At 44.5% G+C, this 18,215-nt stretch overlaps 1 protein-coding gene across 2 annotated transcripts in view; it reads left to right on the top strand.

Moving 5' to 3' along the window:
- DHX35 (DEAH-box helicase 35) overlaps positions 1-7,441 on the top strand; it is a 29,382-nt gene extending 21,941 nt beyond the window's left edge. Inside the window, exons 18-22 of one of the 2 annotated variants that reach the window (XM_030963536.1) lie at positions 645-774; positions 1,475-1,556; positions 2,115-2,186; positions 4,137-4,248; positions 6,627-7,441. In XM_030963536.1, the coding sequence (XP_030819396.1) occupies positions 645-774; positions 1,475-1,556; positions 2,115-2,186; positions 4,137-4,248; positions 6,627-6,671 (441 nt within the window). In that variant the 3' untranslated portion in view covers positions 6,672-7,441. Of the gene's footprint in view, positions 1-644; positions 775-1,474; positions 1,557-2,114; positions 2,187-4,136; positions 4,276-6,626 lie in introns of both variants that reach the window. The other variant, XM_030963534.1, reaches the window with a different exon arrangement.
- Positions 7,442-18,215: the final 10,774 nt, after the last annotated feature.

The following is an 18,215-nucleotide window of genomic DNA, read 5'->3' as shown; positions in this document are numbered from 1 at the left end:
AGTTGCTACACCTATTTGGGAGAAGTATATTTTGCTGGTATAAACCACTTCCGTAGTAAAATACTTGCAGCAGTGCTGAGTTGAAGCAGTACAACCACCCAAGTGTTCAAACATGACTTTTTTTTCCCCAGCCACAAAGCAGCCAGGCAGGCACCAACTGAAGTGTTGCCCTTCACACTTTCTGTCTGTGTAATGCTCTTAGAACCAGCCAGATGCAAAAGCTCTTGGAGGGACTGCTGGTTTCTGGAGAAACAGTTCTTTGCAGAGAGAAGACCAAGGAAAACAGCACTGAAAAGGTTGTTTACATTTTGAGGTTGAAAACAGACGAGTTTATGATCTGAGAGAATTAAATGGAATGACTGATGCTCTTCTCTTTCACCACATATGAAGAAATGAAGCATATGTTTGAAAATACTCCATAGCATTTGATCTGCTGCTATTTACAAGTTGGTTGTGACATGGTTTTTAGTTACTAGTGTTGCATACCCTTGTTAGTTACTCTGTAAATAGGTAATTTTCAAGGAAAACCACAAGAAATGTGTTGCAGGAGACCAGAATTAAAACAAAACAAGGCTATCCAAAAGAGTTGGGTTTGCTTTGCTGATGGTATCTCATTGCGATTTTTTTCTCTTCTCACTGTACAGCACAGCAAGAGCTCCCAGTGGTGTCAGGAACACTTTCTGAACTACAAAGGGCTTGTGAGAGCTTCTGTTGTAAGAGAGCAGCTGAAAAAACTTCTCGTCCGCTTTAAAGTGCCAAAGAAGTCCAGTGAAGGTGATTTTTTTAAGGTCTTGTCCAATACATAGTGAAGGTAGTTTCCAAACTGTCAGTTTGCTCCCTGCTTTTCTTGTAAGCTTTGAAGTATTTTTATCCTGGCCTCAAAATAATGTTAATTTAGACCAGATTTTTTTTCCTAAAAATGGCTGCAGATGAGCACTTTAGCCTATTTGTACAAATAAATTTTAGTCCAGTCTTCATTAGTTGAGATTTCCAGCAAAAGTTTTAACCACTGATTATCTATTTAATGGACAGATTTTCCAAAAGACTCATAAATAGGTCACCCTGTTCCCTCTTTGTCTTTTCCAAAAGGCCATTTTTGTTCAAAGTGCTGTTCAGCCTTTGGGATGTGATTTCCAGCTGTGGTGTGTGTGTGCCTGAGTACAGGGACTGGTTCTTAGCACTTGTCTCTACCTGCTCTGAAAAATCAGCCTTCAGTGCTCAGCTGTCACACTGGGCTGCTTTAGGGACTGTGAACCTCTTCACGGAGACACAGGTGGCAACATTCATTTTTTAGGCAGCAATTTTTGCTTTGCTGTGAAACTGAAGTCAAAAGGAATTGCAGGGTTTGTCTGCTCTCCTTCCTTTGCTGTCAAAGCCTGCTAATAATCTCAAACAACTTTTCAGAGTGTAAGTGGTATTTCAGGGATTTTTGCCTTTCCATTGACTCATCTTACAGGAAAATTCTTTTTTCCAGGTGATCCAGATCCTGTTTTGAGGTGCATAGTTTCTGGATTCTTTGCTAATGCAGCTAAATTCCACTCCACAGGAGCTTACAGGTGACTATATACAGTTTCACTACAACTGGTGCTTGGTTGGAAAGCTCCCCTGATGAATAAATCTAAGTTTAATCAACAAGCAGATGTTTCTCCTAATTTGCAATTAGGAACATGTGCCAATCAATGCACTAAATATTTGAAGTTCTGTGTTTGGAAACTGCCTCAAGTGTTTATCTCTTCTCTTTGGCAAATATAACTAAAATTATTAATAAGGAAGCTGCTACTGGTAGTCGTTAGATTGCTTTAAGTTAAGCAAGTACAGTTGTAGTGCAGTAGTGTTATAGCACTCTCAGAGCGCTGAGTAAAGGCCTGAAATGCTACTTTTTCATTTAATGTAGATAAAACTCTTTTAGAACATCTAATTATTGATTGTTCCTTTTGCCAGCATTTAAGCCTTGTTTCATCTGTTCATTAAATGCAAATGTTGTTAATTTACTCCAGCCCTTTCATTCTTGCTTTTATTAAACTGGGGAGCTATTTTTTCATGCTGGGGCAGAAAGGAACCAAATGTTAAGCAATAAAGAGAGGCACAGTCTGATATAGTATCTTGTTTTCAAGGACTATCCGTGATGACCACGAGCTCCATATCCACCCCAGCTCAGTGCTGTATGCAGAGAAACCTCCACGCTGGTAAGTTAGAGCTGCTTCCTCTTCTTTGGGGTTTTTTAAGGGATTTGCAGCATCCAAATTAAATTGCTTCTCTCCATCAGTGGAGGAATAGATGTAGAAGGTCATAGTTCCCACAGGGAGAATCCAAGTAGTGTTTCCTTTGCAACATTTTTTGGGAGTATCCAAATAAATAAGGGGAATAGAGTGATGTTTGACTGTCAAAGAAACCTGCAGAGGGTGGAAAGCAGAGCCAGGTGACCCTGTTTAGTGAGCATCACATCTTGCACTACAGATTGTTCTCCAAATAGTCTCTGTACCTAAACAGAGCTAAGGTTAATTTACTGTATTAGGCCTATTAAGAAATATCCTATCAAACAGGTGTCACTGACATATTTTCTGAAAAATACCTTTGCCAGGATTTCTCCTTCTGGGAAGCTGGGAATCTTTTGCTCCTCTGGAATGTGATTTGGAGAATTGTTTACCCAGCATGTGAATTGTTTTTAATTAATGGCCAATCACAGCCAGCTGTGTCAGACTCTCCGAGTCTGTCAGGAGATTTTATTATTCATTCCTTGCTAGCCTTCTGATGAAATCCTTTCTTCAATTCTTTTAGTATAGTTTTAGTGTATCATTTTCTTTTAATATAATATATATCATAAAATAATAAATCAGCCTTCTGAAACATGGAGTCAAGATTCTCATCTCTTCCCTTGTCCTGGGGACCCACAAACACCACCACAAACAGGTGCTGCAGAAATGGTAAATGGATTGCAGGGAAAGGGCTTACACATAAAAACATGATGTGAAAAGTTATGGATGTGGAGATTGAGGAAAGAACTGGCTGTGCTTCCCATTAGCTGGGATGTGATCATTCCATTTGCAGGTCAAAGGTCCTCAGATAAGAAACAGAAATGTGTGTGGAGCTCTCAGGTCAGCTTGATCAGCCTGGGGTATTTGGACTTCCATCCTGCACTGCCTGCTGCTGAGACTTAGAAGGATAAGCTTGGCCTGGTGTCATCCTGTCACATAGGACTTAGTCAGAAACCTAAATTCCAGTGCTGCTGCAGCCTGGGCAGCCATCCTCGACTGAGGGCTTCAGTTCTCTCTCTGCTACAAGTGTATAGGAAATGTGTTTCCATTCTGGTTTGTGTTCCTTTGATTTAATTTTAGCTGTGTTAGTTGCCATGTCTCAGGATGCATTTGGCAAAGAGAATTTTGGACTCTTTCCTCTTTGCTTTTGAGAGCTAAATACCAATTAATGAGAAACCACAAACCTCAGGTGTTTGCAGCTCTGCTCTATGTAGAAGGCAGGTGGTGACTTAAGGATTTGGTAGCTGCCCCTTCAGTGCAGGAGTTTGCACTTCTTGGGGAAAAAGACCTTACCTACTGAAGGTGACCTCAGAAATAGATTGTCCATGCTGGCAACCTGACTGTGCTGGCAGTGGGGATGAGTCCCATGGTTGGATGTTCCTAAATCTCTTCCCAGGAGATGTTCTGGCAGGAGTTAAAGCTGATTTCTTCCTCTGATGCTTATCTCACCTGTCTGCAGACTGGCGCCAGGGATAGTCATGCTGGGGTTTGTGCCCTCCTTGTTGTGGGTGCAGGGCTTTGGTGCTTTGGACATTCTCCCTTCTGATATCACAGAGTAATTCATATTCTGTCTTCCAAAGCATCAGTTGTGAGTCCCCCTTGACCCTATTATAAGAAACCTTTCATGTATACCTGGCACCCATATGGTCTGGTAGTATGTGAGGTTGTTTTTATGGCAATCTGAAGATTTTTTAATGTGGACAACTCTGATCAACCAGAGAGAAAGAGGCAGGAGGCTGAATTACAGCTTAAGGACTCTCTTGTCACTCTGTTAGTGCCACCTCTGGCAGCATATTTGTGAAACTGTCTAAATATGTGTTAATCATCTCTCCCTCATTGCTTGACAGCAAACACTATTCATTTTTGTCTCCTTTCTCCCAGGGTAGTCTACAATGAAGTCATACAGACTGCTAAATACTACATGAGAGATGTGACAGCTGTGGAATCCTCCTGGCTCTTGGAGCTGGCCCCTCACTTTTACCAGCAAGGAACGGTACGGAATCGCCATAAAGGCCAAACGGTACCATTGCTGCTCAGCAGCTCTTGTGTCTGACCTTTCTGAGGGGTTATGTTCTGCTTGGTCTAATGGGACAGAAATTAAGTTGGCTCTGGTCATTGTAGTGGTTTTAACAAAAAGGAAGAGCTTAATAAGTTGATGCATGAAGTGTTTTTCCCTGTGATCCAGCCAATGGATCTCAGAGTTACAAAATGAGATCTATTTGCTGGTGAAGTTACATTTACCATGGTATCACTTTGGGAAATGAAGCCTTCAGCCATTCTACACTTCAATATAGGCCTTGGTAGCACTTCCCTGAGCAGCACTGTAGGTAGGCAGTGATCACACTTTGCATAATAATTTTAGGAGAGCCTTTGCATGCTTTGCAAAAGTTTGTGAAAATCCTGAGCATTAATTATGTTTACTGCAAAAAAATCAGTTCTGATCTATTCAAATATGAAATGGCAAAGAACAGCTGCTGTTTGTGCAAAGCTTTATTGCAAATTGCTGTGTGTGACACAGATACCTTTTATTTATAAGTATCTTTTAGTTGTTGTTACCAATCTCTAAACTGTCCCATGTGAATCTGTCAATCCAGACTTATTCACTGGTCATTCTGAGAACTGAATTAAATATTATCTAAATGTTAGTTCAGCTGGGGCTGTTGGTACCACATAGCCTATAAATACTGTACAGATTACCAAATTGATCTTCTGTTTGAATTTCTCTTGGTACATTAATATCTACTGAGCTTTGTATTTTACATTAATGAAACATTTCCAAAATCTGAGTGAGAAAATGCATTTACATAACAGACCTATGAAAAAGGTGGTGTGTGTCTAATTTATACATCTGCTTCACTATTTGACTTCTTGGAGAAGCTAATGTTTGTTTTATTTACTTGAAGTTTTGTCAAAATGGAGAATCCCGTGGTGCAGGGGCCGCCTTAGGACACCTCTGTGGTTACAGTTCCCAACAGTTTGGCATTTGTTCATGTGATTGACTTGAGAGAGGGTTTTTTATGCTCATCTTGGATAATTCATCTCAATTATGCAGACAATTCCCATCTATAAATGGACTTGCTAAGTAGCTGAATATTTTCTGCCTTTTTCCTATAAGACATTTGACAATGGCAGTGATTCCCCTGTGGGGCAGAGCCTTGAGCCTTCAGCTGCTGGGAGATGATCTGCAGACATGGTATAAAAAGGAGCTGAGCCAATGTTGTATCAAATCTGCTCCTGCAATAATTAGCCCTTTGACTCACATATTTACAGTTTGAACATAATTTACATTTAGCAGCCCCCACCCACACAAAATCCTGTTGTGACCTCTCCATGGGCTGAAGTTTGGGGTGAGGTTTTCCTTTAGGTAGGTGGTAGCAAAGAGGACTTATCTTGAATGAAGGAACATGTTTTTCACAGTAGTGCTACTACTGCTCTAGATATTTTAGGAAATTACATCAAAACCCAATCTTTACCAAATTTTTTAGCTTTTGATCAAGTGAAGGCAGTTTGCAGTGTGATCTAATCATTGCTTTCATCCTAAAATAAATGGTAGCTTTCAAGGATGGTTTTGAGGAAAATTCTCTTCCAGCCTGGTCAGTTATCCATATCAGCCAAAAGTCTTGGGTATCGTTATAAAATGTTTGAAAATTAGAAATATTTCTTTTGTGTAAAACTTTCAGTCATACATGTGAAATTTGAATAAGTGAACTGTTGCAAATCACACAAGTTCGTGTTAATTTACAGATATTCAGACCCTTTTTCTACTGAAGGATGCATCTTTGTGAAAATCCTTTGTGAAAAGGAGGGAAAGGTTTTACTCCTTTGTCAAGTTAAAAACTAATTACCACTGAATAGGACTCTGTTAAAAAATGTTCTTCTACAGCTTGATCTCAGTTATTTCTCATTCCAAGTTTTGCAGAACCCTTTTCATATTTCATTCCACATTTGAAGGTCTTTAAGGGCACAGAGGTTCCAAAGATCCAGTGCAAATACAGTTGTCAAAATCTTGTCCTTCACATACATTCTCCTGGTGCTTTTTGCAGATGTATTGTTGGGAACACATCTTTCTGTGCATTTTTACACCTGGAAAATTGCTTCCAGTGGGAAATTGTTCCTATGCTTGCAACTAGTACAGAAGAACTAGGAGTTATTTTATTGCAAGCCAGAATATCACTTTGGGGTACATGTGGGTTTTTATTTAATGGGTTTATTTTAGTCATGTCAGTAACAAGCAGAGGTTGGATGGGTGTGGATATTTGTGTTAGAATTTATTTAAATTGTGATTAAGGATAGAAAGCATTGTAGTTGATTTTTTTCCTAATTTGTGGTGCATCTGCTAAGCAGTTTTTTTCTTCTTTTCTTTTCTTGCAGCATCTTTCCTTGAAAGCAAAAAGGGCTAAAGTAGATGACCACTGACATAACTTCAGTTATTGTGACATCAGAAGCAGAACCTACCAGTGATTTCAAGCTGGCTACAGTCCATTCAGCAGTCAGTTCATTAGCAATTTGATCTTCCATCAACCTAAATGTTTAAATGCCTGCCAGGATCTGTAGGGGTTTATGCATGACCAGTACATTGTAAACCTAGAGCTTGCATTGTGGACATTTTAATCTTTGCCTACTTGACCTCTCTTGTTAATCTGGGCATGTTGCTCCTTTTAAATAGGTAGAAAAACAACTTAAAAAGTAAGAGGACATACAGGACCACAAAAAAACCTGAAACCTTCAAGAAAGAAACAGATTTCCTGGAGTGGTACTGCCTTATGAGCGTGGGGAGTAGGGTACCCTGCCTCCTGTCACCCAGAGCACTGTGACTTACACCGGCCAAACTGAGCCTGGCTCCTGCCAGCAGGAGCTCAGGGCAATCAACTACCCCTTGAAATGCAAGGTGCTGCCATGGAAACATGGATTTCCTGTTGGACCATCCCAAACTGGTGCAGCTTGTGCTCCCAAGCAGTAAAAGTGTCCTGCCCGAGGCTGAGCTGGCCCAGCTCGCTGTGCTGAGCAGTCCCTGGGGACTCACATGTCTGGGTTCTGCTCATGGGAGTTGCTCTTTGGGGAGGGGGAGAAAGAGCAGCTCAGTATTTTTAAGATGGATTAATTTTCTGCTCAATCAGGGGAATAAAGATCTATGTTCACAATCAATCAAGTTCACAGACAGGGCTTTTCTTTTTTATCCTATGAGGGAAAAAATATTGACCTTCCACTGGCTGGAAATATCAGTAAATTTCATTGGGGAATATCATGGAACTCTGTTTTTAGCCTCTGTTGATCAGCAAAGAAGGAAATGTTCTATACTTTCCTATAAGGAACACAGTCCTTTATTTTTATTTTATTACAAATCTGTTCTTTGCTGCTTGGGACTTGTTTTCCTCTGTTACTGAGGAGAAGGATGCTCTGAACAGTTGCTGCTTTAATTGGGATTCCATGGCTACTTTTCAGTAAGGAATTATGCTTGTTTGTGTTTTAACAAGACAGCTTGGATACACATATTTATTTATTTCCGTTTTCCATTTTTACCTATTGATATTTATTTTAGAAAGACATCGCTTGAAAATTTTATTTTTGTAATTCAACTGATTTGATGAATGTGTTTTTTGGCATATTAACTGTTTTATTTTCTTAAAAAAAAAGGATGTAAATAGGCAAAAATTTCTACATAGAAAAAATGCCTTCCTCATCACAGGACTGCCTTGAAAACTTTCTTGAGAGCTTCTTTACCTTGTCCCTTCCAGATACCTGCAGAGAGAACACATTGTGCCACGTGCACTGTGTGTTCTCCTCAGTGTGTCCATCCTGACTGCCAGCACAAACACATGTACCAGTCTCCAGGAATGGCACCAGCAGCATGAAAACTCTGTCACCTTCCTTCCTCCTTGTTGTCCCTGTGCCCCTCACCTTTGTATCAATCACTCTCTTAGACTGGAAGCTCCTCGGGGCAGGGACTGTCTCCTAGCCAGAGCTGAGAGCAGTGCTGGAACTCACTAAAAAGATTTCATTTGCAGGTTTTTTTCCTCTTAAAGGATCAGAGAAAGAGCTGAATATGAAGACTTGTCAATTGTCTGTGTTTTTCTGTCCTCTGGAAGTATTCTTAAGAAAAATAAAACTGTTGAATTGAGGAACCTTGGGAATGCGTCACTTGGGCCTGAGCAGGGGGTGATTTCCAGGGGGGCTGGGTGGGTGTGTGGGGCTGGCCTGGCAGAGGGTGGCCACTGCATTTGCCAGCTCTGAGAATTGTGGATGGCTCTGGAGACCTGTCTTGTCCAGATGTTTTTTTACCTGGCTGCACAGCTGCAGAATTTCCTCTAGGAGTGATGGTGAGTCCTGCTGAGGTCAGAACCCAGGGATGTGCCAGCTTTGTCACACGCTGCAAACCATCATGGTTAGGTAAGAATGAGTGCAATAGGTCTTTATAAACAAACAAACAAACAAAAATTTGAAGCTTTTTAGCAGTTTTACAAACTATTGTGGTATCTCCACACCCAGAACAGGCAGACCCTACACTAGAGATGCAGGCTAAGAACAAATGTTATTAAGATCCAGACCTTCTCTCTAAAGACTACCTTTAGAGAGAAAACACTGCTCACATCAGAGATGTGGGCCCTTGGAAGGTGTTGGAAGACAGAAAACTTTAAAAACCCCTGCAAATCTCTTTATTTTCTAAAGCTTTGGCCTCCAGCTCCCTGCTAGATTAGTACAGAGCATTCTGCTTTAAATAGCTTTGTGTAAGGAGGTGGCTCACTGCCTTGGTGTGGCTCTTTGCTGCAGTAACAGGCTGTTGTGGGCAAGGTTAGAGTCATTTGAAGATGGTTGTCAGGAGTTTAGGGAACATTTAAGGATTGGAACCCTGGCTTTTAGAGAATGAGGTTACCAGTCTGTTGAATCAAAATGCTGCTTGGAATAGAAGTCATTCCATTGCTGGCAAGGTGACAGATTTTTTAAAAAGTAAATTTACTACCTATTGACATCAAATGATTGTGGGGTAAAAAAAAGGTGCAACTCCTCAAGCCCCTCAGAAAGTGCTGTCAATGTTTCTACTCAGGACTTTAGTATTGTCAGCTCTAGAAGAAAATCAAATTAAACTGGAAAAAGATTCAGCCAAGAAAATATTAATTGAAATATGTTTCCCATTTTGTGGAGTAAAAGTAATTCTGATAAACTAATGGGAAAACAGTCACAGCCCTTTCTGGTTAATCTGAAGAGACAAGTAATTAAAAGTTGGGAGCTTTGGTTGCAGGGAAGGAGGGAGAGAAGAGAGCAGGGAGCCTTTCAGAATTCCTTTCAGAATTTTGGGAGCATCAGCGTCATGGAAAACTGTGCACATCCCAGGATTCTGGTAATTGTCTTAGAAACAGATTTATTATTCTAATTTCATAATGTTCATCTATATCAAGTGATCACACAATCAACAATTGGCAAAGAAAGTCGACACCCCAACTCAGCACTTAGAGTAAGTGAATTTGGAATTAAAAAGTTGCCAGATGGAGGTAAGTAGCTTGTGGAGAAACTGTTCTTCTATCCAGTTTTTGGCTGCATTTTGAGAAAAGTGCCAGTAGATGGCAGGCACCGGTTTCAAAAAGCATCTCAGGAAAAACTAATTTGCCAACTCTTCAAAAGTTTCCCTTATTCTTCAGTTTTAATATTTAATTAATTTAATAGTAAGTGGGATGAGAAAGGGTAAAGGACAAATCTGTCGGTGGCTGTGGGATAAAGGCAGTATTTGAGGTGTAGAGATGAGTGAAAAACCCAGGGGGTTGAATGTCCTGCTGATTTAAAAGCAAACAAACAAAATGCCCTAAAAAAACCCCAAAATTCCCAACCAGGACGTTGTGTAGTGGTTCTTTCACTTACACCCTGAGTCATAGAAAATGGCAGTTTGTCCACACTTCATATTCAGTACGAAGGAATCTTTGAGCTCTGTTGGATTCTAGCCACTATTGCAATAAACAAAATTAACAGTTTCATGCAGGAAACCCTCCCCCCCACCCACAACCCCAAACCAAACTAAGAACTCCCCCTGTTTTGTTTGTGGCAGCATGGCAGATGTGATTTGTCTCAGAGGATGCAGAATATCTTCCTGCTCCATTCCAGAACTGGCTTTACAGGGCTGTGGATGTGCAAGGCTGTGAGATGAAGGGGTTGAATTTGGCTGTGTTGCCAATTATGACCAATAAAAAATTTCCTAGGGAAAAAAAATCCCTCTTTTCGCCTTATTAAAATAATAGCTAGAATTTAAAATAACCAAATGCATTTAACTTGTCTTGCAGATTTATTTGAACTGTCCCTTGCAGTTTCTGGAGTGCACAGAGCATCAGGAGCACCACTCCAGGAAATCCCTGCTGAAGAACTCAGTGTGGGATCAGGAGCTGCTGCAGCTGCACATCCCACCCTTGCTGCTTCCTTCTCTCCAAGGTTGCTCCCTGTGCTCTCCTCCCAGGCTGGGTGCTGCAGGCAGAGGCACAAGGGGGGAAAAGCTGAGGCAGAAGCAGTCAGAGGAGGATGTTTCCTGGCCTTGGGCTGTTTCTGATGTCCTCCCACAGATGGAAGTGGGTGGGTGTCCCTGCAGTGAGTCCTGCTCTGCTTGTGCAGCCTCTGCCTGCAGGGCTTCCTTCAAGGTCTCCCACCTGAGCAGGGATCAGCCACCAGATCCTGGTAGAGTTTCCATCCTGTACTGCTTGGAAAAGTCAAAGCTAACAGGAGAGAGAGCAGGACAGAGAGCAACAAATCACAAGAACTTGGCTTCCCTCAGCCAAGAGATAGATTGTTTATTGCAGATGCTTGTTGGCAGAGAGAGGATTCTGTTTTGATGTCAGGAAATATTCCATGAGCCAGGTTTTCTGGAACTCCTGCTGCTTCTCCCTTTGGTGTCTGGGGAGATATCAGGGTTTCACAAGCTGTGCAAAGACCCTGCTGCAGCCAGGGCAGGGAAGGGCCTCTGTGGGACCTGGGAGAGCCAGGATCATGCTCAGTCCTGCCACAGGGAGCAGGATCTGCCTGGCCCTGCTGTGCTGGCACAGGCTGGGGCAGTGCTGGTGGAACATCCATCACAGAGGCAGCTCTGGGTGTAAATCCAGCCTGGGCAGTGTGAAATAGTGGTGGCCATTAGGAGCTGTCAGAGCAGCCAGGACACCAGGAAGGCTCTTTGCAGCTCCCTGGGGATGCTGGCCAGCCTGGCACATAGAGGGGGCACGTGTCAGAGCTGCAGCACTGCTGAACAAGTCTTGTCTTACTCAAAATCTGTCTTTTTGGAAATTGCAGCTGCTGCTGGTTTAACCCTTTGCATCTCACAGGTGGGAAAGCAGCATGTTACAGTAATGAGGGATCCATCAGAGAAGCCTTGAAGCTTCTTGGTTTAGCTAGAGAAGCAGAAAGTTGTTCCCCCTGCAGCTGTGTGCAGGGGAGCTGCTGCACTGGGGCATTTCCAGAGGAGGAAATTCCTGGCTCTGGCACAAACCCTGCCCTCAGAGCTTGCCTGGCTGAGCGCCACCATGGCAGGGAGTCAGTGCAGGGTTTGGAGACCTGAGCTGCCTTGCAGGGCTCCCCATGGAGAGAAGGAGACGGTCCTGCTGGTGTTTGTGTGCTTCTTGTTGGCAGCAGGACACATCTCTCCTGCTGTGCAGAGAAACCAGGCTGCCACTGCCCCTTTGTCTGGCCAAGGGTCCCCACATGGTGATGCTTGTAAGGTCTCCACATCCCCTAGCACTGCTTTTCCAAGCGGTTGTCAAGACTCATGTTGTGTTCTGTTCCTCATCCTGTCCCCAAAATATGTGTGGAAAAGGCTAATTTCCGGTGAATTCTATAAATAGCAAATGGCCCCATTCAAACCTCGTGACCCCCTGCTCAGAATGTCCCCACTGGTGCCATTCTGGGGGCAGGATTTGCAGCAGGGGAGCAGTGTGGAGGTTACTCTGGGGGTATTTGTGCCCTTGGTGTGATTCATTGCTCCACCTTTCCATTTCAGCCCCATTTGGAGGCCTCCTGAGGATGTGCTGTGCCACAAGGAAGGTTTGTGAAGATGAGTGAGGAGATCCAAGGGAAGCACTCACAACTGAACAGGGAATGAAGGCAGCACGGGCTGGTGCATGTTGGTAGGAGCAGCTGCTGCTCTGGATCTGCTCCATGTCCTCCTGCTGCTCTCCATCCAAAAGCTGTTCCCAGACACCCCCAGCTCTTGTCCCTTTGTCACAAAGTCCTCTGGAGTCTATTTAAGGGTTGTCTTGTGAGAGTGAGGAGTGGAATACAGAGGGAAGATGTATTGTAGCAGGAAATCTCAGGGACTGGGGAGGCTGAAATATGTGGGAACCCACCACTCAGTCATTTGAGTGAAGTTCCCATTAGGGCTTGGAAACTTTCCAGGAGCCCTTGTACCTAAGCAAGCAATAACTTCTGGCAAGACAGGAGTTTTAGGCTTTGCCAGAATTCCTGCATCAGCTGCAGTGAGAGGAGAGTGGAGCTGACAGAGCTTTGCCCAGGGCACAGCCACAGAGTCAGGCACAGCGCCTGTCACCATCACAGCTCTTCCCCTGGTGGGTTCTCCAGGGAAAAACACCCTCAAGGACTCCAGAGGCTCTATCCACCACTTTGCAGCAGGCTGCTTGCTGTGTTTTTACTGAAGTTGGTAGATAAACATTGACTATTCTCCTCCTCCCTCCAGATTTTTATTCTGGAATCACTTTTTTGTTGGAAACAAGGAACTGGAACATGCGAATTTTGCTGTTGACTTTGTCTCTCTCTGGGTAAATCCACTTGTAGTTCATTTTACTGAAGTGTAAATACGGGTGAAATTTTATCTCCCGCAGCAGCAGGAGCCTGCAGTGTCTGTCAGATTTATTGACACCCACCAACATGATGCTTTCTGGAAGGCAAAAATGGTTTTGGCAAGTGGGTTTGCATGTTTGGAGCTTTGTCGCCAAAACTGGCTGAGATGGTTTGAGAGAAAACTCTTCTTTCTAAAGCTGGAAGGAGCAGATTGCTGACATCTGATATTTCTCAGTGCTGACTGATCTCTCAATGCTGTGCTTGATTTCAGTTGCACTTTTTTCCTCACTTCACTCTCTCTGGCTGAGTGGCAGAAAGTATTTTGCCACATCCCTCTCCTTGCTGTGCTTTTCCATTGCAGATCTGCAAAGGAAGCTTTTCCTCAAACCCCTTTCTTTTTAAAAAACTGTGAAAGAAGCAGAGTGAAACTTCAAAACATGGATAAAGGGTTAGGATCCTTCTTGGGAAAATAGATCAAAAATGTTTTAAATGAAAGTTTTCAGTGAAAAAAACCCACAAACTAAGCTTATGGCACTGTCTGCCACTGCCTGGCTGTTGAGGTGTGGCTCCTCAAGCTGTGCTTTGGAGTCCAACTCACTGGGCCTTTGCAGTGAAATGAAAATATCCTTCTAGAGACATCCAGCACCTCTCATTTGCTCCTGCAGGCTGGTGCTGTTTTGGCTGAAGGGTTGGGAAGGTGGGAAGCAGTGAGAAAGCTGCAGTCAGCAGGCTGCTGTTAAAATCTTGCTGCTTATGTGATGCTGGACAGATGATATGGAGCTCCCCATGGGCAACACGGGGCAAACACACCATGAAAAATGGCAAGGGAATCAAAATTAATGATTATGAGGAGCAGCTTCTCCAGGCAGTGTCTTGTCTGTGCAGCCAGGATGGTTTGGTGGTTTGGAAGCTCTTTTAACATCTTTAAAGATTAAATCCCTCATGACTGTAGTGTAAACCTGCATGAGTTATTTACAGCTCCCTGCATGAAAGGGCTCAGGGTGTGAGTCAGGGAGCTGTGAGAGTTTGGCTTTGGGGTGTCTGTGAGGGTTTGGCTTTGGGGTGTCTGTGAGGGTTTGGCTTTGGGGTGTCTGTGAGGGTTTGGCTTTGGGGTGTCTGTGAGGGTTTGGCTTTGGGGTGTCTGTGAGGGTTTGACTTTGGGGTGTCTGTGAGGGTTTCACTTTGGGGTGTCTGGCTCCTACAGGGGACACCACAGCCTTGTGTAGGTGTCTGATCCTCCATGCAGTGCAGAGGGACTGCTGATGCCAAAGGATAAGGTGCATGGCACCCAGTTTGCTCACTGAGATAGCTGAGGAAAGGGAGGGAAGCCAGGGAAAAGTGAGTTTGAGGTGGTGGTGCCAGAGCCAGCTCAGCTCTCTGAGGTGCTGCGAAACCTCCTGTGGAACTGAGTTTCTGAGAGCTCCATCATAAAGTGATGTAGAGAGAGGCAAAGCAGTTCTAACACTGAAGCCCAGAGCTCAGACACCAGTGAGATGCTGATGGGCAGCAGTGGTTGGGCTGTGCACGAGTTCCATCCCCTTCTGAGGGAGAGGGACACATCCATTTCACTGCCTTTGCTCGTGAGTGTGCAAAGAGGTGTGAGGGTGGTGAGCTCCTGCACCACACTCCTGCAAAGCAGTTAAAATTCCAGCTACAGGAGGAGATAAGTGATAAATTCCTGCCCTGCATGTTGCCTCAGATGCATTCACTCAAACTGTGGTGGGTCACCAGCTCCAGGAGAGGGGTCAGAGTGCAAAGAGGGGACCGGGACACTCCCTGAGCACAGATCAGCTCCTCTCATAAAAGGAAACCAGCACCACATCACCCTGGGGAAAACTGTGGCTGCAGCTGTGCAAAAGCAGCTTCACAGAGAGCCCCAAACCCTTCCACAAGTGCTGAGGTGTGTTTGGTGTGGGGGGATGCAGGGCAGAACATCTGCTGGGGGTTTGGGACATGGCAAGGGCTGGGACCAGAGCCTGGCCCCATGAGCTGGGGCAGACCAGGGGTCAATGGGGAAGGCTGGGGAGCCCGGGATGCTGACAGCAGAGCCAGCCAGACCCAGAGGCACTCAAGTAACAAATTGAACAGTGAATATCTTAAGATGACTTTAGTTTATTGTCCAGATCAGGTCAGCGGAAAAAATATTGGGAGACTGAGCAAAGAGACAGGCTGCTTTAGCAGATAAATGGACTGATCATTTTGTATTGAGGAACAATCTCTAAAACATAGTTTACTGCACAGCTGAGGGCTGAAGCATTTGCTGATGCCAAGAGCTCCTGCTCTGACCCTCGGCACGCGTGGAATTAAACGGCGCACTGCTTTTTGATGGTTAAACTCCCCCAAGAAGACACTCCATTTGTTACCAGGGCTCTGATGAAGTAAAGTGTGCTTTATATGTACAAGGCCGGCCTTCAACTCATCTCAGAATGAATGGAGAGGTAAAATTGAATTTTACACTCCTGCTGCTATGATTAATGTGCGGGCTCTGGAGCCGGGCGCTGGCCGCAGGAGGGCAATGCAGGCTCGCTCTGAGCAGGAGCCTCCTGCCTCCCTCTGCCTGGGAGCCTGCAGGAGCGAAAAGCTGCTCCAGGAACAAACCTGTTAGCACAATAAATCCTGCTGTGCACGTCCCAGCGCAGCCCTCCCACGTGAGGCTGCACCTGACAAAGGAATAAACCTGTTAGGTGAATAAAAAAAGCACGTGGACATTAAATCAGGGGCTAATGGCAGGGGCTGAGAGGGCTGGGCAGGGGGTACAGCTGCTCAGAACAGGCTCAGTGTTGGGCAGGTGGCCCTTCAGCCACGCAGCTCCATCCTCTGGGATGGCTCAGAGAAAGGCACAGGAAGACCCCAGGGGTTTGAAATCTTCTCATGGGCAGGACAGGGACAAGCTGCCCCCCAGTCCTGAGTGTGTGTGTTGTTCTCACCCAGCAGAGGACAAAAGGAGAGGGTGAGACCGGTCCATAACTTCCTTTGGGACTGGGTGGCTGCTGCAGCAGGGAGTTGGGAGGCCAGGACCTGTGGAGCATCCTTGCACTGGTGGCAGGTGATGGCAGCAGCACCACCACTGCACTCCTGCTCCATCCCTGGGCTCTGCTTGTCCTGCTGGGCAGAGTGTGCTGCGTGCCTGTGGTTCCTTTCCCACAGTCCCAGTGGGGAACAAGCTTCTGTGAAACCCTTTCCTGGTCAAAAACGTTCCCTGGCTCTCCTGCATGTTCTGCTGCTTCACTACATGGTGGTGACCACCTCCTCCACCTCGAGCCCCGCTGCCTTAGTGATGGGTGGGCTACACATGGATGGCTTCACCTGGCTGGGCTACAAATGATGGCTTCACCTGCTTGGCTACAAATCAATTCTCCCTTCTGGTTAATTCTTGGATGTGGGGATGATCCAGCCCCACTCACTGCTCAGTGCCCCAGATCTCCTTGGCAGCATTTGAACCCGTGGTAGGACATTCAACCGTTAAAGGGGGGTGTGTTCATTCAAAATATACGTTTCAAAAGGTAAAAATCAGGAAAATGTTGGACTAAGTACTGCAGAGGACAGTTCCTATGTTAATTCAGGTAGTGGAATAGTTTCCTTGAGATTTACTGTGCTATTTGCCTAAAAATGGAGCAATTCAAGCCAAGGACATACATTAAAAGTAGAACAAGGTAAGCAATTGTCTTTCACCATCTCTCCAGCCCTGAGCTCAGGACTTTGAAAGGCTGAAGATCAGAGCTGGTAACAGGAAACCGCATGGAAACCTGTTAGATCTGCTCTGCTGAAACCAACGGACTCCCACCTATGGGACTGAAAACAGAGCTATGCAAATCATTGCTTCCTTTTTCTTTTTCCTTCATAAACTGAACTCTTACATGTCAAACATCAGGTGAAACTTATTTTGCTTTTTATTTTTCTGTTGGAATGCGAAATCAGGAATACTGGTTTAGATCTTATGGTTCTTTTTCGTTTTGTTTTTAATTCTAGATGAGTTAGTTTGGTTTGCTTTTAGATATTTCTGAATTGAGGTACGTTTCTAAGGTTCTCTCACTAGAAATTACTCTGTCAGTCTCATCTTAAGATGTGAACAATACTCTGCCCTGACCAAATGTGAAGTGCACAGGGCAGAAAGTGCAGAGTTCTGGAAATCAGCCTGCTTGCAGGAGTGGTTCTTTGTGGGTAAATTTCTCAGATGCTGGGAATGGAATGAGTTGATTCTTTTCAGGCAGCACCTTGCTAGTTTTGAAAGCAGCTCCCTGCTTCCAGGCATGGCTGGAGAGGCTTCTCCATCCCATGGCCAGGTACAGTGGAATTAAACACTCCCTGCCCTAAGGAGGGCTCTGCTTTCCAGTGTTCCCCAAAACCAGCTTTGGCCTTTCAATTGGTACCATTTATTAAACTTTATTATACTGTTTGTTCTACCTCGCTGTGCAAAGATAATTTTGTTTTGCTTTCTCAGCTATGGAGCTGAGAGGAAAAGTTCTATTGGTGAGGGAGACAAACTTTCTATGGTAAATCTGAGCCCTCCAGGCCAGGCTGGGTGGTGTGGCTGGGAACAGGGGAATTTCCAGCATCTGCTTCCACTCAGCCCCTCTCTGAGCCCAGCCAGGGCTGACAAACAACGAACGGCTGAAGGATAACAATGAGTCAGGTGAAAAAAGGAAATTGTTTTTTTGACAATCTGCTGTTGGGCAGGGGAGGGGGGAGGCAAAAGACCCCGTCAGAATGAAAAGCCTAGGAGAAAGGGGATAAGTTAACATTAAATGGGCATGTGGTGACAGGGAGGGAAATGGTGGGACAGCTGGAAATGCAGCAGGAGCCTGCAGAAAATCGATACGAGATAAGCGTTCCAGGGGTAGTGCTGTTCATCAGGTGACAAAGTTAAAGGCAGGGAGACACTAAAAGTGAGAAAATATCACTGACCCCCTGCAGTATTGATCAAACAGCTGAGACACCCAAGGCCAAAGTCACTAATAAAGTGAGACGTATCAGCAAGCAGCCCATGAGAGCAGATGAGTTGGCTTCCGAAGGTCTTAAAAATAAAAATAAAACATATCTGCAAAAGTTCTTGTTAACCATCTTCTTTGTCTTGTTAAGTGCAAAGGAGACAAAGCAGCTTTGTTGGCAGGCACAGAGGAGAGGCATGCTGTGTTATTTGAAAACTGAGTGGATTTTGTAGGCAGAGGAAAAAAGGAGCCTGTGATGCTGGGGAGGGACAGC

Source organism: Camarhynchus parvulus, chromosome 20 (assembly GCF_901933205.1).
Source record: "Camarhynchus parvulus chromosome 20, STF_HiC, whole genome shotgun sequence".
Classification (NCBI taxonomy): Eukaryota; Metazoa; Chordata; class Aves; order Passeriformes; family Thraupidae; genus Camarhynchus; species Camarhynchus parvulus.
Note: the sequence above shows the minus strand (reverse complement) of the source record. Positions and strands in the feature narration are given on the sequence as shown.